This window comes from Sabethes cyaneus, chromosome 3, assembly GCF_943734655.1.
Source record: "Sabethes cyaneus chromosome 3, idSabCyanKW18_F2, whole genome shotgun sequence".
NCBI lineage: Eukaryota > Metazoa > Arthropoda > Insecta > Diptera > Culicidae > Sabethes > Sabethes cyaneus.
In genome coordinates this window covers 137,725,712-137,751,182 of record NC_071355.1, presented here as the reverse complement: position 1 = coordinate 137,751,182, position 25,471 = coordinate 137,725,712, and the positions used below count along the sequence as shown (strand labels likewise).

The following is a 25,471-nucleotide window of genomic DNA, read 5'->3' as shown; positions in this document are numbered from 1 at the left end:
TGGATGTTAATATATTTGTTGTAAAATTAGGTACGACGGCTAATATCGTCTGCTGCAACTTTGGAATTTCTCGATAATTTAAGGGCCAATTTTATATTCTGATATGTATTCAATATCAATAGTCATCAGATTTTTTTTTTTTATTCATAAATCTATTGATAAGAATTACCCAAAGGAATTGCATCGCTGAATCTCGATAACTGTTATTCTCAATTCTCAAAACAAACTAAATTTTATTATTCCACAAAATCAATTGATCGCTGTATTGTTCCTTTGGTAATTCACGCACTAAAACAATTTAACATAAAAGCGTCATTTTATAAACCTTTTTACACTTCTAAAGAGTCTAATACGAAATGAAATCGACTGAAAGTTAAATACGATTGTTTTTTGTTTTGATTATAGTCACTTTAACCAGCTTGGGTCATTCGTGACTTCTGCGGGGTTGGGATTTGAACCCGGGTCCTCGGCGTGAAAGGCGTGAATGCTAACCACTACGCCGGGACTGATCCCTTAAATACGATGTATAATAGTTGCTTCGCTCACTATTTTTTTTAAATTCTAAATCATATGCTCTTACTGTTGATTTATTAGCTTGATTAAACCGAATATGCTCATAATCCATTAACATATGCAAAATGTATTCTTCATTTGACGATTGGGAAGTGGCAATTTAGTGAATTTAGTGCTTAAACCTTTTGTTAACCTGCATCTTCTGACTACGCATCCGATGTAAAAAGGAATAAAAATGATTCGTGTTTGTTTCATAAATTTGATATGAATGAACGAATGAATGAAATTAACGAATTTTATTGCTGACACTTTAAGCTTGAGTTTAGGTTGAATAATAAGTTGAACCTATTGATTGGTTATTTTCTGAAATTGTAAACCTCCAAAATGTTTAATAGCATTGTTAGATGTGGCGATTCCAATGAAGGTAACCACGTGTTTGTTTGAATACGACAACGGTGCTGCAAAAAATCGTACGATGATCATAGCAGCCAACGACATGGCGCATACAATGCGTTGCGGGTTTTATATGGAAAACTAATTTTTCGAGTTTTCCTACTTTCCGAGTAAATTTTTCAACTTTTCTCGCCGTAAAAACATAGCGGTGGTGGAAACGAACACAATAAAGAAAAGACGGCTCAAATCGGACGCTCCGTTCTCAAGTGATGCGCGGTCGAACTTTTTCACTTCCATTTTTATATATAAGATATTTTGTTTTCTAAATTTTGTTGGTGTGGTGAGCTAGTTTTTCTTATTTTTTGAGGGCTGAATAATTTTTTATCATTGCTTTGGAAAAATTCTAAATCTCATAATTTTATTTCTTTTATAAACAAAATTTTGATGATGAAACGAAGATGAATGGTGTATTTTTTCAACTGCAAGGAAACGGATATTCGCTTTTTTCAGATTATTATCTTGCTAACAAATTTGTTTCGAGTTACCAGGAGAGAAATAAACATAGTTTCCCTTGTAAAAAACAGATTTTATCATTAGGCCCCAGAAATAAAAGAATAGGGAAAAAATGTAGCGCTCTAATTCATTTATCAGGTAGCACGAATCATAGGTTGCTGATTTCGTAGCACACTCATTTTGGCGCATTTTAACAGTATGATTTAGAACTTTTGCAGCACTTTTTTGAGGTTTGTAAACGAAACACAGCCAGAGAAAAAAGAAAAAGAAGACAAAATTTTATTTTTTCAGCCATCTTTTCTTCTTCTTTTTCGTTTTTCTCAAGCTGTGTTTTATTTACAATACTCAAAAGTTATAAAAGCCTTTACCAAGCTACTACCAACAAAATAAAAAAAAAACTTTGTTCCAATACGTTGTGTAGTTTTTGAGAAAAAGAAGAGTAGAGTTTGAAAATCGTGGTTTTCCAGGAGCGGTGTTTTATTCCGCCGAAGTTGCTCCATGCTGTACTGGAATGCTTATGCTTATGCTTATGCTTATGTGTATGATCGTTTTTCAGTTTTTCCCGTGGTCGGATCATTACAAATTTGGTATCAAAATAAGCGGAAAAGACTGCAGAATCAAAATCTGAAATAAAAAAATAATGATTTTTTCAAAATTTTTAGTCGTTCATGTCCCCTTAAGGCCCCCATACACGTACGTACATGTTGGCCGAAAATGTTGGTGAATTCGTGTTCGTCCAACACGCTCGCTTGTGTGTGAGTGCCACGAACCAAACTGGCAGAAGGAAATGTTCGGCTCGACGCTCGGTCGGAATGAACCTCCAACATTTTGTTCATTTCCAACCCAACATATGCGTACGTGTATGGGGGCCTTTAAATTTAAAACTAACCCAGTTAGTTTGCATGAGAAATAGTTAAAATTATCGGGGGTCCACGGTACTACTTCCACTTTGGTCGAAAGAGGTGCACTAGCGCTTTTGCTAGTGTTGCTTGTCGATTGTAGAGAAAGAGATATCAGTTGTTGGTATTAAGGTGAAATTAGTCGTCATTGATTTTATGAATTTCAAAAGCAGTTTTTTTTGTTTGAAAAAAACTCTGAAATTGCTTTTGAAATTCACAAAATCAATGCTGACTAATTTCACCTTAAGGCTTAAGCATAACTCAAAGGGTTTTTTCAAAAGAGGGATATCTAGATCTAGACTCGTTAATATCTGTGATATTGATGAAAGTTACTCATTAAACGTCAATTTCATGAATTTTATTAACATTTGTATTTTCGCTTAACTATTTGCACACATACTGTAGCGTCAATCGGTTGTTGTTTGAATTTTTTTGATGTACAATGCGCAATAAGAATACCTATCGTTTTGTTTGGTTTCTTTTTTGCTGCTGGACTGAATGATCCATTTTGCTTTCTTTGAATTGTTTCATTGTGGTTAGTTTTTAGTCAAATATGTAGATCCAATTGCTGTAATGCGTTTCAGCTGTTTGGCTCTGTGAGTTTTCTTTACTACTGATCGTTCTATTCTAACAGATGTGTTTTTAATCTTTAGCGATGCAATCTCCAAATATCAATTTTGTTTATTTATATATTCTTTGATACGTTTATTAGAGTTCAATTTATTAAAGATAGTTTAACTACTTATTTTTTAATTACAGTTTATTTGTTGAAAGATTTGTTTCCTTTCTATTAAAATGAATGCGATCTTAACCCGCTGCCCTTATGTAAACGTGATTTTCGAGATATGTGAATAAAACAAACTCTATATAAATTTGAATCCTAAGAAAATAAATCGTTTTTTATTTAAACTGATGAAATTACTATTACTTCCCCTTGTGTACCGTTTTAAATTGTTATATCCGCGTGAGTTCTATATTTTGCAACTATGCACCGAATATATATCAGTAACAATTTTGTCAATAAATGATTTTACGCGAGTCTATACGTATAACACGATTATGATTTCATGTTACCGATAAACGACTATGATTGTTTCTTCAACGTATCTCTAATGACAACAATTTGTATTTTTATTATATTATTTACTTCTTAGTAATGGTCCATTGTCCGAATATTTGAACATATCTTGGGGACTGCTGTACATAAGAACGGAATTGTTGGGTAAAGTATAAGAATATGTTCGTTATCGCAGTTTCGAAACTGATAAAGTAGTCGCACTCGTGTTTTATCTAGTTTAAGCGATGGTCACTATGTTGATTTGTTGTGATGTTCCATTTGAGCAAGCGATGAAAAGTTTAGAAGATTCGACTTACAGTTTATGATATATGTGCTCTTTTACTTTTTTTTAATTGGCGATTTTCATGTCCCATTTGGCAAATAAAATTATTTAATTGAACCGAGTCTAAAGCATAATGTAGGTATTGTGTTATACAACTTTAACGCATTAACTAACACTGAATTTAAAGGCGGAAAAACACGTGTGAAGAATAAAATATGGTTTCTTAATGGGTTCTCTAAAACTGCTTTTTTGAGAGATGAGATTTGATGTGACTGTAAAACATGAATGTAAATACAAAATAATGTCTTGGCACTATATTTTGTTATATTCAAAACTTAAGTATTAGTATAGGTATTTCATAATCAATTTTTAGTAGGTATATGAGGTAAAATTATTTTAACAAGCATCTTTCGCAGATACATTAGGGACGTTATAAATCAGACTTCGAGAACATAATATAAAAGGTTTAAGACCACAAACAAATTGGTTTAAAGTATTTTTTACTCAGAAATTTCGGCAAAGTGTTTAATATTTTGCGTGCATCACCTAGTGTTGACGATATAGCAAATATTACTTCATTTTTGGGTGAGGGTGAAGAGTTGAGTTTTTAACCAGGTTTTGTTTAAAAGTTAAATGATTTACAAATTCCTCCCATTTTGTTTGATATTATTTTAAAGATGCATGCATAGCGACACCACTCGACTTCGTTCATATGTCGGTAAATGGACGTGTCCAATCGAGAAACAAGACAAGTCCAAAACAAGAAAAGTTGCGTCACATTCCTTTGTTCTTAGCAACATTATAAAGCTTGATATTTACTTTTGAGGTCTTTGGATATTTTGATATGCAAGCATCATATTTTTCAATGATTTAATATAAATTTATTTAAAGTAACATTTAGGTTTTTGTGTGCATGTTGTATAATTTTTAAGTCTATGCAAATCAAATCAGAATGAAATTTTTTAATCTGTGCAAGTTACGTTGAAAAAATTTGCACGAGTACCGTCAAACGGGGTAACTTGCAACAGTTCTCAACTATGAGTGCAAGTGAAAACTTATCTGTAGTACATTTGAGGACATTTAAGTAATACAAAGTTATTAGGTCTACCATAGAACAATTTCACATATTGAGAAAAAATATGCGATCAATATTGACTGTTGTAGAATTTTTTAACTAATTTGTTAGTAGTAACCCCGTAAACGGGGTAACTTGCAACAAGCAATATTTTTTTGAAAATTGAACGAATTTAAAGATTTGTATGAGTTTCTTTTGACTTGAATATATAAATGATAATCCGACTTGCGATTTTTAATGCTTTTGCTATGAATATACGCATAAATGTCCTATGTCCCGTTGGTGAAAATAATTTATGAGCCCCGTAACGGAAATTACAAAAATAACTTTTTATATTATTCATGCAGTTAATTTTCCTTGTGTGGATCCGATAGAGCTGCCTTCTTTAAGGACCATTCACACATTTCGTAACGCACTTAGAGAAGCGGGAGTTGTGTAACAAACCATTATACGTCGTATACGCACTATGCAAGATCGTGTCATGAAGTGGAGTGGGAGAGTTAAAAATCATCGATATCTCGGTTACGTAATATATGAATGTTCATTACGTTACGAGTACGAGTGATGGTAATTAGACACTGTCATATTGCTGGTCGATTCTCTCAGTGAGGTTATTTTTGTTTTGGCATCTTCTATGGCCATTACTGGATATACTGAAATCCAGAGAAAAACTGGCATATTTCCGACTTACCGAAAGTATCTTACACTCTTCAGGTGTGCTTTAGTATTGTTTGATGCAAAATTAAATGATAATGTGCCTCTTGAAGGTAACGGAACACAGCATTTTATATCTACCAGCTGTTGCAAGTCACCCCGTTTAAGTACTTGTTTTAGGAATAACGTGATAACAGGTAAGATAAACAAAACTAGTCATCATAAATCAATTATTTTGTTTCCTTATTGTTCATTTTACTATAAAAAATGTATGTTAGGCTTCTTTTATTTGAAGTGCCTGTGGGCGACACAAACGTTTTACTGACGAAAAATTGACGATGAATTTGACACCATCTGGTGGGATTTTTTAAAAATCACCAAAACAGCAGAAAATCAACGTAACAGTATTTAAGGCTTCTTTGAACTGTTAACAACAAGATTCCGTGACTGATATAGATTAAAAATTGAAGTAACAGATCAAAAAGTACAGTAAACTGGATCGATATAGCGTTGTTGCATGTTACCCCGCTGTTGTAAGTTACTCCGTTTGACGGTACATCACATTTTGAGCGCTACAGAACCCTGAAAACGCCAACACCTTAGGCCCTGCACAGAGCGCACGCGACAGCGACGCGACGCGACTTCGCTCACATTGTTTTAAATGCGTAGCCCCGCTTTCGGCGAAAAAGAGCTACGTATTTAAATGAATGTGAGCGAAGTCGCGTCGCGTCGCTGTCGCGTGCACTCTGTAGGCATCCTTAGACCCAGTACAGAGTAAAAGCGACTACGACGCGATACGACTTCGTTCGCATGTTGCTAAATGCACAGTCCTGCTTCGGGCGAAAAAGGGCTGCGCGTATAACTACAGCAATGAAAGTCGCGTCGCGTCTTTCGGTCGTTTGCACTCTGGCGGTAGCCTTATTGTGTACGGGCACTCACCCATTTAACAGTCATCCGTAGTTTGTTTGCTATCTGGTGTAAGTAGAATTTGGCGAACGCGATTTGCATAAACTCGATTAAAACTATTCAAACGCGAATTATCTAGTATTGTTCTGCTTCAAACTACATGGACTGCCTGTTTTTGCACTTTTTCGGCCTGCCGTTACCAACATCCACTTTTATCATTTTAACTCATATGCAAAATCCAAGTGAACAAACCACCGAGATGGATGTCAAAGGAGTAAGGCTATGTTCGCCCGTGCAAAACTCTATTGCAGGGCTAGTGCTACGATTTTATTCGACAAGAGTCGAACATACTACAACGTTTCGAAGCTTCGCATACAAATGTATTCAATGTAAAATATTTCGTAACACAGCATTTGCATATATATTCTGCAGACACGCAGATTTCATTTACTACTTTCAACCATTCCAGAAAGTAAGTCAAAATATCCGTAGTTGTGAAGCTACGGTTTTAAACTGCAACAGCAATATCTCCCCTTTACTCATATTTTGGATTCTTCTGACATGCTCGAAAAAACTGTAATGGTTAAATGACATGCTTACTATATACTTAAGAAACAAAGGTTTGATTGACCGTAAACCTTGTAAATTTTTCCGAAGAAAATTCTCAATTCTTCATGTAGGTACCTATACTAAAAATTGTCGTAAAAGGTTGCCAGTATGATATTCAATTTGCGTGCTCTAATAGTTACAAAAAATACCTATATATTTTTGTTCAGTCAAGCTTCAATAAAATGCCTTGCGGTCATAATGTAAATCCATGTGGCAGATGTGACATAATTAACATATTTTTAAATCAATTTGACTCGATTAAATTAGCTCGACATTCAAACATAGATCATCATTACAGGCGCAACAGGTCGGGTAAATGATTTTACATATGATTTCCAGTCACATATGTATAAAAGAGGGTGCTTATCTTTAACAGTGATGGACACTTTTTAATGATAAAATTTGGTCGACATAATAGTAAGATAAATACACGTGCCTCAAAATACGTTTTTCTTTTCAAACTTGTCAACTGATGCAATTGCATAATCCTGTTGATGTATTCAACATTTTCAGATTGTAGCAATCATGCATGTTACCTCATTGATACTATCCCATATCTATCGATGAACACAATTATTTTTTTCAATATGCCATCAATGTAAATTCTCAAACTCTATTGACCATGTTGACATTCTTTGAAACGACTGTGACGATTTCGTATAGGTTAAAGATTGAGCAATACGAAACTCTTTTCTACAAATAACCAAACAAGTATGAAACAGTTTTACTAGCATTGTTGAGCTTTGATTAAGTATATAAGGCACTTTCAAATACTTTAAGGTCGAACGAATTAGTTAGTATGCGAGTAGAATAGCTATTTGACGAAGAAATAGGTATATATAAAACCAAAGTTAATGCACGCATTAATATTTGTAAATTAAAAAGGCTTTTGTGACAATGAAAAGTTAAAATCAGCTTATTAATCGCAGAATGCATAAAACCCTTGGTCTTATGATATTGTACTTCACATCTGAACATGGTTAACAATAAACACAATTATCGTATATCTAGGCACAAAGGAATTAAAATGAATGCGGCATGATACTTGAATTAAATTATTGCAAAAACAACGAGTTTTATAGACAGAAATAAATCAGAAGAATGCGGAAACGGATGAGAGCGAAATTGATGGGCAAGAGTAGAACACTGCCATGAATGGAAGATGGTCGAACCAGCCGGAATGGCGAGGTAAATGTCTGATGTCACGCATTTCCAACCGATGCAAGGCAGCTTCCGGCAACACATGTATCACATGTTTGGATATAGAGGGCTTCCCCTATGTCCGAAGTGCGGTAATGTTGAGAAAACCATGGAGCTTGTTGTATTTGGTCCATGATACGAACTAGTCCGCAGAGAATATTGTGAATGATATGTGTCGAGAGGATTCGTAGAGTTAATCAGCGTTTTAGTATCACTAGCTAGCGTTATGCTTTTAATGAGGTGAACTGCCATTTGATGTGATGGGTGATAGCGAGATGGCCAATTTACAGAGACTATAGAATACAGATGTGGCAAGTCACTGAAAAAGTATCAATTTTTGAATCAAAACGGAGAGTTCCATTATAAAAAAAGGTAGCTTCCAGCTTTGTTTCAAAATTTAATCCATTTTGAGTGCCTTGACGCCTTTATAGTCTGTAGTCTTTGTAGGCTAATTGAACAAATATTATTTTGACCGCAAACGACAATGCGACTTTGGGTTGACAAACAAAATTCCCCGTAGGTGACCGTGACAGGGCGCACGTTAAGGCGATAGGCATTTCCGATCCGTACACGCCTCGATGGGTAAGAAGAAAGTTATAATCAGGGTTGCTAGTGTGTGACTATATTGGTGGTTTGTGTGCATCCTGAAACGATTTCGCTATGGAAAAAAAATCGTGAATACAAATCGCGTATACGTATATACGGCGAAGTGTGCCAATCTTTATTAGCGAGAAATGCTGTGAGGTAGGCTGTAATTAAGGTGCATAGTAATGTAAGGAAAGCATAGTAAAGGGCATTTCCCAATCTGCCAAATGCCAAATTTGAAACGTTACAGAGTTATTGAAAATTTATAGGTTTCGGTTATGTTTGGTTTAAATTTACTCTAATTACAAAACCTACGCTAGCTAGCTTAATTCCGTTACCTTCATTTGAAAGCTGAGAAAATTTAGTACTGAAAATTGGTGTTAAACCTTCTGCTTCATGAAACTTAGTTAACTTTTCAAATGCGAAAATCTTGAAAAAAGATGCTTCTCTAGGCGTTGTTTTTCGTTGTTGTTTTTCATACGCGTCAGATCATGTTCGTCGCATGCGGTGATCTAGTGTGCTATGCGTGATTTATGAGTTCGTGCATTTTTCAGATACTAATGGATCATTATCCCGCATTTTGCACCTTACTGGACACCGCAGTCTAAAAGTGCGACTGGCACAAAAGGTGCGATAATGCGAATGCTGCGAGTGAGAAAGAGAAAGAGTGACAACTGCAATGTTGCTGTTTTCTTTTGTCATATACATTGGCATTAAAGAAAATAATCTGGATTAATCCAGGTACAGCTGCAAAGCACAATAAAAAGCCGAAAAATCTTACAGATGGCTCCAGCATAGACATGTTCTGTCAAACATACTCGCCGAACGTCTGTAAACGATTGTCAAACTGCATTTCAATCTGATTGGGCCACCCATAAGGTCGATTCAGGTTAACCGTCAGCAGCCGTCAGCAACCGTCAACAACAACGAAACGGAAAAAGATTATGAATTATGAAATTACACTAAATATGGCATGTGGCGCTTTAGTGTCCATCTAGCGGTAAGCATGAGCAAAAGCTACCATGATCCATTCAACACCCAAAACCACTATTTTTTTGTTTTTATCATAGACCCTTTAAATACTTATTTGGGTCAACGCTGAAAAACAAATTGCTACGAAACTAAAAGAGATAGGCGTTTCACGTCAAAGAACGATTTGTAGAACGGAACCAGAGCTTTAAATTGGTAGGTAACAGCAATCAACTTTATCACACTTTTTTGGGAGTAATTTGACGAAAACTTTTTGAGGAACATTCATTTCAAATCAACCTCGTGTTTTAGTCTTGACCTTGAAATGATATCAAGCATATAGTTAATATTATTTCTTGAAACGGTAGTTTTTTACAATTGACGAAGGGACGGTAGAAGAAAGTCACGAGATGTTAGAGTGAAGGAGAAAGAGCGGAAAGGTGAGTGGGGGGGGGGGGGGGGGGGCAAGTTTTTCCAAAGAGAAAGATTTGTTCTACCATCATTGCTTTTCCTGTAGTGGTAGTATGGTTCCTTTAGTGGAGGCATCGCTCACTCATTATTGGAGGTAATTTATTGAACTTTCAATTACTGCAATAAAAATTAATACAAATTAGCTCTTTACGTTTGTGTGAGAGCAAGTATACTTTATATTCTCGAGAGATTTACATTTCATAAATAAATAATATCAAACATGTGCTTTTTTCGTGATCAATGGTTAAGTTTTTCGCACAAATTCTATCAAGATTTGAAGCTACGACCACCAAGTCGCCAAGTGGACCATAACTAAATTTAAGCATTTGTGATAGTAAATCTCATGATAGAATGATAATACCTAAAGATATCAAAATTTGTTAACATAAAAGTTACATAATAGTTGTATAAAACAAAACAGTAATTGTAAATGTGACATGCACAAAGTTATTGATAGACGAAAAAAATGAAATCAGTGTGGGAAAAATTATTTCTTCTGGAAATATTCCTGATAAATAAGCCATGATAAATAATTCAAAAAAATTGGGTGCCGTTTTTCTTTTATTAAACCTTTGTAGTGTTATTAACGAGGTTTTGTTATATCGTGTCATTAAGCGGTTAGCGTTCAGTAAATTGTGAAAAAGGTGTAGGTTGAATTTAGTTACAATTTTATCGACCTATCTCGCTAGCAAAACCGTTTCATCTTTACTTCAAGCATGAATTGGTGAGTTGAAACAATATACTAAATGATTTTGGAATGGCGAAAAAATACAGTACTATTTGTTAATCATAAGCTTTATCAATTTATCAACAAAAAAATTGATCGATTTATAATGATTCTAAAATTTTAATAATGCACAAACTTTTTCAACACAATTACAGCAACTAGGCTGTTACATTACTGAATCATACTTTTTCAGATCTCATTTAAATAACTTATCACCTCCCTTTGCAATCATAAATAGAATTTTAGCTAAGAATGCTAATCCTATTTGCATGATACGATAAAGTTGGGATTTTACTGTGGTGTCCTTATATATGAATGGTATGGATTTACAAAGTATCATGAATACGCCATTATAGTGCTACTAATATACGAAAACATACTAAACTGAAAACGAGTTAACAATTGTGAAGTGTTACCTTTTCTATTCTACTTTTTGTGCTCCGCTTCGATAATCTTAACAGTTTTAACTTTCTTTGACTATTAGCGAGTGTACCGTTGAAAGTATCTTGTCAATAACTAGTGATATTGGAATAATTTCCAACTAAAACATAAAATACGGTAGGTATCTGTTGTTCTTTGACGGCTGATGCTCCAACAAAATTGCTTCAACAGTGCAATACAATATTAACCTCGTAGTTGTTCTTCTGGGGCTATGTATTGTTGTATATAGGTATATATGTACTTTTTTTTTTAGGTATGCCTTGCATTCAAAATATTGCGTTAACAATATCAATATCATATCTGTATATCAATTTATGGATATAATTTCTCCATCCTAGTAAAAACTATATTTGTTAGACATAAATAATACACGTACATACATGCTGAGTTTTTGTATCGTTTTCATTATTTTTAATTGTTGATTGATAATTTAAAACGATAGACGGAATAGTATTAATGATTGGGAGAGAGATTGCGCACAGAGATCAGGTGAAGGTATTTAAGCTTTTTCGTTCAGTTTTATTTTCCAATCTAACAATTTGGTGCAGATTTTAGCATATTGTGAGCGACATTAGTATAAAGCATAGAAAATATCTAACGTTGGACTAGCAAGTGGCGATAGTTATTCTCAGAAAAAGGGAAAAAATAAACAAAAACACTAACAAACTTCGGAGTTTCGAGTTTAATATGTTTTTAAAGTGATCGTGATTTTACGGAAAAATGCAATACTGTTGGTTTACTGTTTGGTACTCACAAAAGCTTCCATATGCTCTTAGATTAAATCTCGTTCAATGGAACAGAGTGTCTGCTTATTTTCTGCCACCAAATGACGTGTGTGTTCTTATACAATATGTTCCTCTAAATTATTGTCTATTTTTCTTCTTGCTTTCCTTTGAATTACTTTACAATTTGTTCATGTCGCAAAGAATGATCAATTTTCTAGGACTTTCGCCTATTTATCTTCGTAAATTGTAGTCATGCGGTGTGATTCTGACTAAGAAGGCTCAAATAGTACCCCGAAGCAGGCACAAGCCGTTACTCATCAAAGAAAGCGCGAGAGAGAAAAAATAGGACTTCTTAATACTTTTCGATACTACAATCAATTATCTGCGTCATGGTGGAAATGATGATGTTTTTATTTAGCCTATTACTTTTTTAGCGGAAATCGATACTCAGGTCAATTTTGATTCTAAGTGAAAATTGGGATGGGATTGTGAGTGGTTATTATGGTACTTATCCTTCACATTGAAAAGTCGGACGAGATGTATTAATTTCACGTTGTGTCAAGTCGGTGATTCGAATATTCGAAGCTCATAAACCAACACTAAAAAGACAACAATTAGTAGCATGCAAAGGTTGGAAAATTTGCACGTTACCTGCGCGTGTACTTTTCATAATTAATATCTACTATTTCAGCAGAATAATGACTATCTCGAATTCTCATGCTCATTATCAGAATATCGTGTTGAACGACTTTGACTAGATGAATATCACGTTTCCGTAGTTTATCTAATATTTTACTTAAGTTATTCAATATGGCAGCATTGTTTGTTTTATATTGTAGTTGTAACAATTATCTCGCTAAATCGATACACGCACGCGATTTTTTTTACAAATGATTTATTGCTTATGAACAAGTGGTAATATTTTGCATTAACTGTAGAAGAGTGATTGAAAATTTGATTCCACTGCGACAATTGTTAATCATTTTGCATACTTTATACCAAGAATTCAAGATAATCATACAAATCTGAGAGTGTTGTTCAGAGAAGTGCTACTACTGTCATTTTTTATTAAATAATTCAGGGATACGAACGTGTTTGCGATCTAGGGTCTTGCGTTACAAACAGAATGTTGTGGATTGTGGTATTATAGACATACCGTTTAGAAGAAGCTTTTCAGGAAACCAGCTGGTCCAGCGTCTTGTGGTTGTGATTGTGCTGTCTTCAGTTTCGCTTGAGCGTTCTTTAAAGCTCTGAAATTGCAAAGATATGTTAAAAGACACCCGTTTATAAATACGCGAATAATTTTACTGTTGCAGGTCCATGATAGTCTTTTCTTTCTGATTTTGCTCCTCTTGCGTCATTTGCACTAATTGCAGTAGTCTCTCCGTTTCTGCTGCTGAACGTTGAGCTTCGTCTTTGGCATTTTCCAACTCTTTGGTAACTCTGTAAGAAAATCGACAACATGATGATTGTTGCTTTCAACATCAAGATCGTCAACTTACTTGTCCAATTGTGTTTGTGTTTCTGTTAACTGTTTGTTCAGTTCACCTGCCGCTGCTGCCGTTCCACCGGCCTGAAAATGAAAGAAAACCTGGTTATACTACTACCAGACAGATATTAAGAACGACTTTAGCTTTGTTAGTTTCGACAAGGGAATTTTCACTTTTTATGTAGATTTAGAGTGCGGTCGTCCCAATTTATAAAATAAACTAAAATTTGAATAAAAACTAAATTATTAATGTAGAGTACTACATGTTCAGTGGTTCATAGTGATTTCTTGTTTAATTCATTAATTTTTTTTTTCAAACTGCATTCGAAACTAATCAGTACAGTTAAAGTCCTCTCTGATATGATTTACCTTCTGTAATGATTTCTCCAATTGATCCATTTGTTCTTTTCGTTTTTTCAGCTGTTTGTCAAACTCTACAAGATTCTTTTCTTTCTCTTCCAAATCCTTACGCTTGTTCTCAATGACTTTGCGTTGGTCCTCGAAGGTTTTGCGTTCGCTTTCTAACAGTCGAGTGGCGTCTTCTATCTGTTTCATTTGCGCCTCTAACTGCTTTCGATCCTGTTCCGATATACCGGCATTCTGAGCTGCTTTTTGATTAGCTGCCTGCGTGGCTTGTTGCAACTGCTGCTGCAGTTGTTGGATCTGCTGCTGCATCTGTTGAAGTTGTTGTTGCTGTTGCTGTGCTTTCTTAGCTGCATCTTGAGCTTCCAACTAAGAAAATTATTATCAAAAATAAACCAAAAGACGCTGCGTTTAGAAATCGTTTAAAACTATTTTAAATGCGATGTAAGTAAAATAGTAAATATTTTCACAAATTATTACAGATTATGTTATTAAGTTTTTGAATGTTAGAATCTTTGCTTTCACTTTAACATGTATGGTTGATAAATTTGACAATTAGCATCGACTCTTTATTTCTATTAATTGTCAAGAAAACTGATATATTTTTATGTACATCGTTTGTTTCAAACATCAAAAGCAATAAAGCAAAATTACTAGGTTACTTCATCGTTCAATTTGAAAGTTGTCTAAAATTCAGGTAGGAAGATAAATTAATAGTTATAACTGACCGAGTATTAAATCAATGCCTGACTTCGATAAATGTCAGAACCAATTTCCACGTTACTGGTCTTGTTTGATAGACTTTACAATCTCTTCTTATTGAAAGTTGTCTGTTTTTTGATCAAACGTTTGCAAGTTATGAGTACAAATGTGAAAATATTGTGATCCAACTTCCTTGTAATGAATGGTTCGTATGATTCCAACAATGGTTGTTTAAAAATCCAAAATCTCTATAATTTAGTTTTAATTTAAACTTTTGCTTCAAAATAGTGTATTGAAATTGACGAACATATTATTTGGGTCAAGAAATAAATCTGACAGGGAACTGCATGACTGAAGATTGCTGCAAAAATACTGGCACATTCCAGTGTTACGGGACACAATTATCAACCATTTTTACTGTGTTAATCGGTTCTTGTTTCGCCAAACTTTTGGCAAATAGCTTATAAAATTGGCGACTAAAGGGAATTTTACTTTCCAGTTGTATGTCAGGGACCTAGTTAAATGTAAAATGATTTGCATGATGTTGCGTAACGCTGGGATATGTCTATTAACTAAACTTTTGTCACGTAGTATGAAAATGTCATTCCATGGGAAATTTTAAATTCAAATTTCCCGGGAAATGACCCATATGCATGTTTTGGATTGAATATTTTGAAATATAAACTACATTTTAACCTAAAACTCAATTATTTGCATCGTTAAAATTTAATGTAAATAATCTTCAACATAAAACATTGCAGCTTTATCAGAGCTAACACACGAGACCTATTTGTGTTTTAACGGGAAATTAGCAGTCATTGACTTTTCGTCGAAAAGCCCAATTTCGGAAGCAGTTTTTGGACCCTAAAGCGGGGTTCTGTTTATAAAAATGTAAATACTGCATTATTCTTGGCAATCTGAATACAGCGAATACATTTTCATGAACAGAATTTTTGTTTCAAACAAAAAACTGCTTTTGAAATTGGCAGAATTGATGACGACTAATTTCATCTTAAATTACCTGGCTTTTCTCCAGTTCCTGCACCAGCAGCTCTAGTTGATTTTGGAATTGATCACGCTGAGTGACAGCATTTTTGAGTTCTTCTTGCACTTTTTCCATTTCTTTCGCATTGACTTGTGGTTGTTGTGGTGCAGGGGGCTGTTGTTGTTGTTGTTGCTGCTGTTGTTGTTGCGTCATCTGTTTTTGCATGTTAGTCATCTGTAGTAGCTGTTGTTTAAGTTGTTGTTCCATAACCTGTAAAAATGAATACTACTTTAGAAGGCTCCAAATTGCACTCAAGATAATGACGTACCTGCATCCTCTTTTGAAGTTCAATGGCAGCCTTTTCAGCTTGGTCTGCTCTATTTTTCTCCTGCTCTACAACTTTACGCCACTGCTCAAGTTCACTATCACCGCGCGCTCCGGTCTCCTGTAACATTTGTTTTAGCCGTGCCACTTCTTTCTTGTAATTTTGAATTTCTTGAGAGTTGGCTTGAGTTTGAGCATGACCACCTTGTGGTGAATTTTTCAACCGTCGATTTTCTTCGCACTGTCGCTGAAGCTCAAGTTCGGCAGCATTAAGCTCCTGTTGGAAGCTCATTAACATATCTTGACTCTTTTCCAGTTGCATTACTAGTTGATCCCGTTCTGCCATTAGCTGTTTGTTGTCTGCTTCTATTTTCAGCACATTTTGCTCTATATGATTACTGGCATGCTGCTGATGATGTTTTTCGTAGATCTTGGTCGATTGCCTGAGAGTTTCCTTTTCAGCCTCCGATTTCTCCAATCTCTCCAGAACTCTCGTTAGTTCTGCTGACATCCTTTCGAACTCGATTCTAGTTGCTTCATAAGCTTCTTGTTGTTTGGCCAGATGCAATTGTGCTTTTTCCAACTCTTTAGCAAGACGACCAGCTTCCATTTCAGTAGCATCTCTGCTTTGTAATGCCTTTTCTAAACGATCACGTAGTCTGTCCAGTTCTGCCTTATCGCCCATACCCACAGAAGCAGCGGCCAATGCACTCGGGCTTACGGCCGAGCCAGGATTCTGTCGCAGTCTTTCAACTTCCTTCAGTAGTTTCTCGTGTTTATCACGAATCTTTTCATATTCAATATGTGCGCGTTCGGCGTCAGTCCGCTGTTTGTCCTGATTGGAAATGAGTTTTTGAACTTCCTGACGTGCCAGTTCCAGCTGCAAAGTAGTTTCATGTAGTTTAAGCTCAATGGTCTGAAATTCGTTTTCGCGAGCTTCGAATTTCTGTTTGTACTTTTCAAGCGATTCTTCTTCATACTGTGACTTGCTACGGAAGTTTTCCAATTCCATCATCATTTTCTCGTACTTGTCGCGAAGTCTGTCATTTTCTTCCTTCAGACGTCGTGATTCTCTCGAGAATGCTTCATTTTCTTGTAGACGACGCATCTCGGCTGTGGTTTTCTCGTAACGATCCCGCATTTTTTCAATTTCTAGACTGTATCTTGCTGCTTCCTCTTGAGCAGATTCAAGTGCAGCGGTTTGCTTATTGTAGCTATTATGAGAACGATCTAATTCATATGTAAGCCTTTCGATTTCAGCTTGCAGATTATCCTTCTCAGATTGTGCTCTTCGAAAATCGGCTTGTGTCTTATCCAGGCGTTCGCGTATTAGATCAACATCCTCTTTCGCCTTATCTTCCAGTTCTTTGGCTCGACCAAGTTGCATGGCTGCACGATCGCATGCTTCTTGCAGTCGGGTAGTTTCTTCTTGTAATTTTCTGAGATCTTCTTTTGCTTTCGCTGCACCCAGAGCAGATCTTTCGGCTTCCACTTCAATACGATTACGATCTGCTTCAGCTGTATCACATCGTGACTGTAATCGATAGATTTCGTTTTGTGCTCGATCGTATTTTTCCAACATCTTTTCAAATTCCTTATTCGAGTTATCTTTTTCATCGATTAATTTTTGACTGGCGTACAAAGCCTTATCCAGTTTTTCCTTTAGGATATCAATTTCAGTAACTGCGTCGTCTCGTTCCATCTGTAGCTTCTGGTGAATTTGATGTGCCTTTTCCCAACGTTCCTTTACAACCTCCAGCTCTGTTTGAATAGCATCACGTTCACGTTGGTATTTGAGAGCTGCGCTCTGGGAAGATTCTCCCTTTTCCTTTAGTTTTTCTAATTCGTCACATAATACATCTCGCTCTTTCTGCAATCGACCCATGGCCGTTTGTAGTTTTTCGGCTTTATCCCGATAGCGTTCCAAATCCATCTGGATAGCCTCCTTTTCTTTTTGAATTCGAGAGGACTGACCGAGTTGTTTGTCCAATTGCGATTGAGTGTTTTCAAATTCATAGTTAATTTTTTCTTTTTCAAGTTGTAGCTGGAAAAAATATAAATTATGATCACCTAACTATTAGCAATTGTGCTTCAGGTCAGTTCATACGTACCCTTCTAACTTCTCCAAGGCTTTTGTCTAACTTCTCTTGGAGATGATCCACTTCATTCTGAGCTTTATCCAGGGAGTTTTGAATTTTTTCCTGCTGTAATTGAGACTTTCCAAGCGTTGCTTGACTTCGTTCTAGTTCTTCGCGAATCTTATCCAATTCACCGTACGCCTAGAAGGTGGGGAAAATGATAGTACTAGCGTGTCATTACTGGACGGCATGTGTGTTTATATCGTTGTAGTGAATACTGTTGTATGAAGTGTCTGGTTGCAGTTTGGTGCAGTGAGACAATAGGAGAATGGGGATCTTGCTCATGATCGTTGAAGAACCTTATGTAAATGGTTAGATTTTTTTTTTATTTTTGTATGAAATTGATTGTTGATGTCAATATTTGAACATTTTGGATGATAATTACAGGTATTGAAACCATTCGGAGACTACAGATATAGAGAAGAGTAGGTCTTATTCAACCACTGATGGAATAGTAGGAAGGCTTGAAGCGGATGCTGTATATTAAGAATATACTATTTTTTGCTTGCTTGTTAGAACTGGATAATGTAGGCAGGAAATAGACAGAACTTGTTTTACTTTATGTTCTAAAGCGTGAATCAAATTTAATTGAGTATCATCGAATATTTATAATACGATATACAGGCGTTATATGTACACATTGATTTTCCACAGACAGTGTTGTTTACCACTCTATATACTAGGTAAATGAGCAGACAAAGTATATATCACAACACAAAGTTACAATACATGATGATGATAATTAGACAGTACAAGATCATTTGGTTCATTCCTACCGTACATCACGCTGTGCAATATCAATGTACTCTGGACATTCACCTACCTTAATTGCTAGCATCGTATGCCTAACATATTTATCTTTATATTCGAAGATAACAGATTAGTTATTATTTAACGAGCACGAAAATAAAAACCCTGTCAGTTTTAAACATCACTTGTCCAGTTTTACTGATTGAACAAAAAGAAAGAAGCAATAGCGTAGCCATAAGTAGAGATTAACGCACTTCATAGTAATCAAAAGCCAGAAAAATGCAGTTCAGTGTTTACATTATTATTTGAGGCATCAGTTCTGCATAAGATTCTTTTTGTCAAGATCCCCATACTAAGCATTATGAATCATTGGCGCCGTCGAAACTCTTGTGATAAGCATCCCTTTTTGTAACGCTTCTATGTAAGTGCGATGCCAAAAGCAAACACATGTCGATAGAAACATGGACAAACATCTCAAGTGAGAGTTTGAAATTAATTTTTGCGTTGGAAACGTTCTTTCCAGTAATAGGGATGTTAAAACAGAGCATTCATTTTCGTCGAGCATGAAAACTCCATACGATTGTGTTTGGTGTATTTTTGGTTTCTGTCATGTGGAAGTTAGCATTTACCTTATCTCTTTCGCTAACAATTCGTTGTATTCCGGTTTGACTTCTTTCCATTTCCTGTTTTAAGCTTTCCTGTTCGCCTTGTGCGTTTTCTAGTTTTGCTTTGAGTCTGTAAACCTCTCCTTGGCTTTTTTCTAATTTCTCTTGCAAAGCTGCAGCTTCGGCTCTTGCCCGTTCGGCATCAGACTAAATAATAAGCAAACAAAACAAATAAATATTGAATGAAATAAATTTCTAGATTTGCAATAGTTGCCATTGAAAATCTAGCAAAGTATCGGAAGGAAATTGTAACAGTGTTAATTATTTACTAGGAAAACGTGTAGGAGATACTAAAAATGAACGAACGAAATCAATCGAAACAAATTAAGTAGAGTGAAAAGGCAATAACAAATTCTTCAGCGTATTTGAGGGAGTTTTCTTCTGTACATTAATAATTATGGCGGTACCTTTCTATATTAAATTTGTTTGCGAACAAATAACGCAAAAGCCGTTACTGTGTGAGAGGCTTACGATTTTCAATGATGATATAACGTATCGTGTGTGTTGTGTTTTTGATTTTTCTCTTTTGACTGAGAAGAAAGCGATTTTAGATTGATGCATACACTAGCGTACAAATTTTCTAACACTAAACGCCAACTAAAGGAACGTGAAAGTTGTATTGATAAAGTTGCTGGTTTGACATAACGAGAAAAACGGTAACAATGGAAAAATATTCTTTGCATGAAAGGAGCCGCTAAAAAAAGTTCGAAATAGCATTTGTATAATTAGATTGTCTACTCACAAAATTGTCTACTGTTTGTTCCTATAAAATGTTTGTGAATGTGTTATCAGTATTTTTTCATTGGAAATAGTTTGGTTCTAAGCAAAAGGTTCTAATGATAATCGTTATTTTGCGCAAGTATGTGTGTATGTGTGCGATCTGTAGAGCGAAACAGGAAAATTTTGAGTGACAAGATCTACAACTACTCTAATAGAGGTGATTCCTCAAGAATGAAAAAAGTAGCTGACTTGTTGGATATGTTTTCCTGTTAAGTGCCTTTTAACAGTAGCGGTGTTAAAAAAATTCTCTTGAAATAAGGACTTAATAATCCCAGAAACTATAACGACATGTAAAAATATCGCGATCATCCCAATTCTTCGCTGGCCCAATCAGATCATATCCAAAATAAAGCTGGTTTAAGATAAGTTCAACGAATTTGAAGCTGAACATATATAAGTACGTTAGTTTAGGTGGTCACGATTGTTCCCACGGCGGTATTGATGAATGATGGTCATGCTCAATGCCAGTAAATTTGGTTAAATCAATGAAAATAAGATCAAATTTTTGATTACACATGAAGCACAGAAGGGATGAAACAAAAATCAGTGGACTTTTATAGCTGTTCCACGTTTATCTAATTGAACCCAACAAATAGGAAACAAAATAATCATTATATTACACCCGTAAAATTGTGATGAGATTATTTTGTGTCTGTTTACATTTTATTCCCCACAAGTTGCTGTCAAAAAAGTATATTACACTATACTGTAGCATACCATAACATTCCCATTGCCAGAAAATCAAAATCGTAATTTGGTTATTTCTAGCCATTTAAATTTTTTAAATCTTTTTTTACACTTTCAGGATTATTGTGGAAACATTTTCTTCTACACTTGTGGCATTTTATTACACCCGTTGGAAAAAATGGACACTTGTAAACCGATCACTTCAGGCATTTTTTCTAAGCAATCAACTATTTTTGATCGCCATAATTTTGACAAAAACTGTGGGAAAGTATTTCAAAGAATTAGATGCAAAGTTTTGGTGTAAAATAACAATTTGGTTATTGAAATTGTATTCAGATTCAGTTTTAGAAAGTAGTACAGCAGTCTTCTGATTCGAATATTAATAACAATAAAATGATTAGTAAACAATATTACTTCTACGTTTAACGAATTATCACAAAAGTAGATTAAATAATCATCTTCATCGTTTAAATCTGCAAAACGAACCAAATGAATAGATTCTTCGGTAATGATAAAATACGTTACTATAATTTATATATAAAAAGCTTTCAAGCATCGAGCAAGACTTTTTCGTATCTCGATGAATTGCTAGAATAGCTTTATAATTCAAGCTACCAAGAATGTAACTTCCGTTTTTCGTTACAAGTAATTTGAATTCAGCAACAAGTTCACATATTTGGAGATAGATTAGTGATTTACAAATTTAGTTCCATTGCTAGTAGGTAGGAAAATTAGTTTCTCTATTAATAAACCCCCCGAAAGAAATAAGGTTTACGTTTTGAATAAGTTACCCTTCTATCTCGCGAATGTCAGTCGATAAAAATTTGAACTACTAGAAGCTAAACTAATTCATTAACTGATATATTGGCTTTTGCGTATGTAAAATTATATACGTTAAAGGAAATTTTTCCATTACAATGCCTCTTTAATTTTGTGCTGTGATAGTATGCACAATGCTCACCAGTAGCGCTACACAATTAACTATTAATCAAGTTACGGTTGAGTACTATTTTCTCGTGTTAGTATAATTGGAATTTCATAAAATTTAAGATTTTCAATTTATTGAGCAACAAACAAACACCTACACATATGCTAACATTAAAAGCTGGACTCATTGCAAAATGCAGCACACAGATTTACAAACAATCCATGAAATGTATATTTTCCAGGTATAATTTAGAAACACACAAATGCATAAAATTGATCTCGTTTTTCACCTCCCAGATTCATTACAGCAGACAACAGTGAACAGACATCCAGGTAAGAACAAATCTATCTCAATATACTATGTAAGTTTTTATGTGGAAACCGTTGGAAGTTCAGTAACTAAATTAGCATCGCTCAGACTATACATATATCACCACACTAAAATTCAGAGATAGCATAATAGCAGTTACCGAAGTTGGACGTCTGATCTCAGTGATTAAATTAATTAAATAATTTATATTACTAATCACCAAAAAAGTATAATGAATTTTTAATATGTTATTGCATTTCTTTTCAAGAGTAGAACAACTCCAACATTAGTCAGACACAATATAATGAGAAAAATATTAAATTAAACATTTTTCAGTATTGACTATGAATGATGAATTCGCACCTGGCACTTAAAGAATATCTGGGAGGTGTAATGTAAACAAAAATTGCAATCAAGAACGTAGCTAGCCATAGACGCCAAATCATTTGGATCGCTTCAAAATGTATTTAAATTGGTTAGTTGAACTTTTGCTACGTCTTTGGTTGCAAAATATTTTGGCTAACTATTAGTGTTAATAAATTGATTCTATGTATATGACTTTCAGAAATATAAGTTCCATGGTTATACAATAGCCTAAACATCAACTAGTTTTACAGGGGCTTGCAGTATTCGAGAGCTAGTAAGTTACTAATGCACTAATGTCACACCGATTAAGTTTTCAAGAATATCTAAATTTGCACACTTTAGCCAATTTTATGAACAGAAACAGTTATTGATAGTAAGGATGTGTAAGTTGGAGTGAAAACGTAGAAGCATTTGCCATTTTCCTCTAAGAAGTACTGAGTCATGCCAAATGGCAGGATCGGAGAATGCAACAGATAAACGAAACACTGGATTCATTAAGATTCCGTTGAATGGCTAACAAAAAAAAACAATTCTATGAAAATGTATTGCTAATGAATATGTCTTAAAGTGAAGGCCAGAATAAGGATAATATTACTATTTTTGCCCATTATAATCATTTTCTCGTAACTCGAAAGCTTCTACAGGAAAATCAAAGTATGGGTAAACTTATGGGCATATTTTAGTAACTTCACCCTTGGAGGAGTAAAGAAATCGATAGCAGAACAAAAACTTAACACAAATGATTTTATATTGAACATGCTTATAAAAATACGTACCTGTGTTACTCTTAGTTCTGCTTGAGTTCGTCGCAATTCAGCTGAAGTTTTGTCAGCTCGTTCTTGAGCTCGATCTAATTCCTGTGATGTGCTCAAAGTCGATCTACCGAACGTTGTCTGCTTTGAATTTAGACAAAGAGAAGTATAGGAATCTCATGAAATGTAATAATTGTTTATTTATGTTTTTACAAATTGCAGTAACGTACCTGGGAACGTTCAAGATCTGCTCTAAGCCGTTCATTTTCAAGCTCCAGCCTTGAAATCCTTTGTTTGGCATTTTCCCAATCTGCTCCACTGCGCCCAACATCGGTGGCTGCCTTATCTAGCTCAGCTTTAGATTTTCCAAGTTCACTTTGGGAGCATTCAAGTTTTGACTCGAGGCGATCCTTCTCATTCAACGCCCGATGAAGACGAGTTGTGAGTTTTTCTACTTCGCTATCTAGAGAATGTAGCTTCATTTTGTATTCAGCTAGCTCTCGTTCATGAAGTTCACGTTCTTCTTTCTTTTCTGATTCAGCGCGGTCACGTTGATCGCGAAGCTGCTGCATCTGTTTTTCCTTATCGCCAATGGCTTCTTCCAAGCTAGAAAGTGCTCCTTCTGAACTGCAGTGATGGGCTTGCATTGCGCTTAATCGTGCTCTAGCCATGTCCACCTGATTGTCCTTCTCCTTTAATAAATCCTCCAGATTCTCGATCTACGGAGAAAATAACCAAAAATTAATTTTTTCCTGTATATGATAGATATATTTATAAATGTATATTTGTGGATTTAAATTTTCAATTATTTAATATCAATATCAGTTACCAGCTAAAATTTTGGCTGATAGTAAATAATAGTGGAATATTTACATTCGCAAGTTTCATCAAAATTTGGATAGTGGTTAAGGGAGACTGCCTCCTAAAGCAGCTTTTGCTCTTTTCGAATTTTCGAAGACGTGCAGCACTTTTTAAAAACGGTTTTGGCAACCTGCTGCTAAGCCTGGCCTGACTTAAAGGGGTACAAAACCAATTAATCAATAAACCTTTTTTCTGTTTAACTTGTCTCTGTTTTACTGCCATGGTCCACGTAATTTTTATTTGTAAAGTGAAGGGGTTTTGACCAAAAAAACAGATACGTCGCTACATTAATCGCTAAAGGGGGGTTGCGCAGTCTCCTTTTGTCCAGCGCCTCTATGGTTCAAAGGTACACGGGTACCAGCGAGGCACACGCCCTGGTGGGAGTTGTGGGTTCAAATCCGGTTATAATATCTGATTATAGTTTGGTTCGACCCATGCACCTTCCAGCATTGGACAAATGGTAGGAGTCACAACGACAACTTGTTAAGCGTAGCTACCTATTACCCCCCCCCCCCTTTCGTTTTCACTCTTTCCATTCTTTCCCCTTCATTCCCAAAAAAATTTCATTACTTTCCCCTACCTCCCTCCATCTATTGTAGGACCATCGTTTCAAAAATATTAATGAAGAAGGAGCTTTGTTGTTTAATGCAAAGAACGATAAACCAACTGAAACTGGAAAAATTTCGATAGGAGGTTCAAAATACACTGGGTCGTTCAAACCACTCTCGCCGCACCCTTATATTAGATTAGAGTTCTGAATTGAGAAACTGGCCATGGCAACTCAGTAGCTCGTGGGAACTTGTCATCATTAAACCAGCGACACACGTTTCACGTAATCAGTGAGTGTCATTGATTTAATGATGCGAGTTTTTGAGTGACACGGCCAGTCTGTCAATTCAGAACCAAAAGGATTCGGACCTTGTGACCGAATATTAAAACTATCGATATCCAATATCGCCGCCACCTTTGAAATCTACAAATTTCAAATTCAGAACTACTACTAACTTAAGCCTATCATCATGCCTATTTGATAATTCTTTTATGAATTGCTGAGTACAAAAAGCTAAGCAGGCTGAATGCCTCTGGATGTGCAACTGCATGTGGAAGACGTCCGAAAATATCTTGTTAATGTAATTTGTACTTCTGGAAGATTGCCGACCTGTTGACGTATTGGCGCGGGATTTGCTCGGGTGAATTTAATCCGGCGCCGTTTTACTGTCCAGTTCTCCCTTTCACCAAAATTGCTCCATATTCTGTTCGAGAGAATTCGATAAAACGGTTATCATTTTGCAGCACACAATGTCAGCAGATGATGGTATAAGGGAGGATCCACCAGCAACTATCCAGCCAAT

The 25,471-nt window shown here is 35.3% G+C and overlaps 1 protein-coding gene across 1 annotated transcript in view; it reads right to left on the bottom strand.

Moving 5' to 3' along the window:
- Window positions 1-13,179: 13,179 nt before the first annotated feature.
- The window catches only part of LOC128739206 (trichohyalin), a 41,444-nt gene continuing 29,152 nt past the window's right edge, over window positions 13,180-25,471 (bottom strand). The window contains exons 11-21 of the mRNA XM_053834641.1: window positions 23,489-23,977; window positions 23,283-23,399; window positions 20,179-20,199; window positions 19,401-19,583; window positions 17,995-18,162; window positions 15,888-17,927; window positions 15,596-15,829; window positions 13,879-14,241; window positions 13,523-13,593; window positions 13,329-13,463; window positions 13,180-13,270 (exon numbers count right to left, since the gene is read on the bottom strand). Of these exons, the coding sequence (XP_053690616.1) occupies window positions 13,180-13,270; window positions 13,329-13,463; window positions 13,523-13,593; window positions 13,879-14,241; window positions 15,596-15,829; window positions 15,888-17,927; window positions 17,995-18,162; window positions 19,401-19,583; window positions 20,179-20,199; window positions 23,283-23,399; window positions 23,489-23,977 (3,912 nt within the window). The remainder of the gene's footprint in view (window positions 13,271-13,328; window positions 13,464-13,522; window positions 13,594-13,878; window positions 14,242-15,595; window positions 15,830-15,887; window positions 17,928-17,994; window positions 18,163-19,400; window positions 19,584-20,178; window positions 20,200-23,282; window positions 23,400-23,488; window positions 23,978-25,471) is intronic.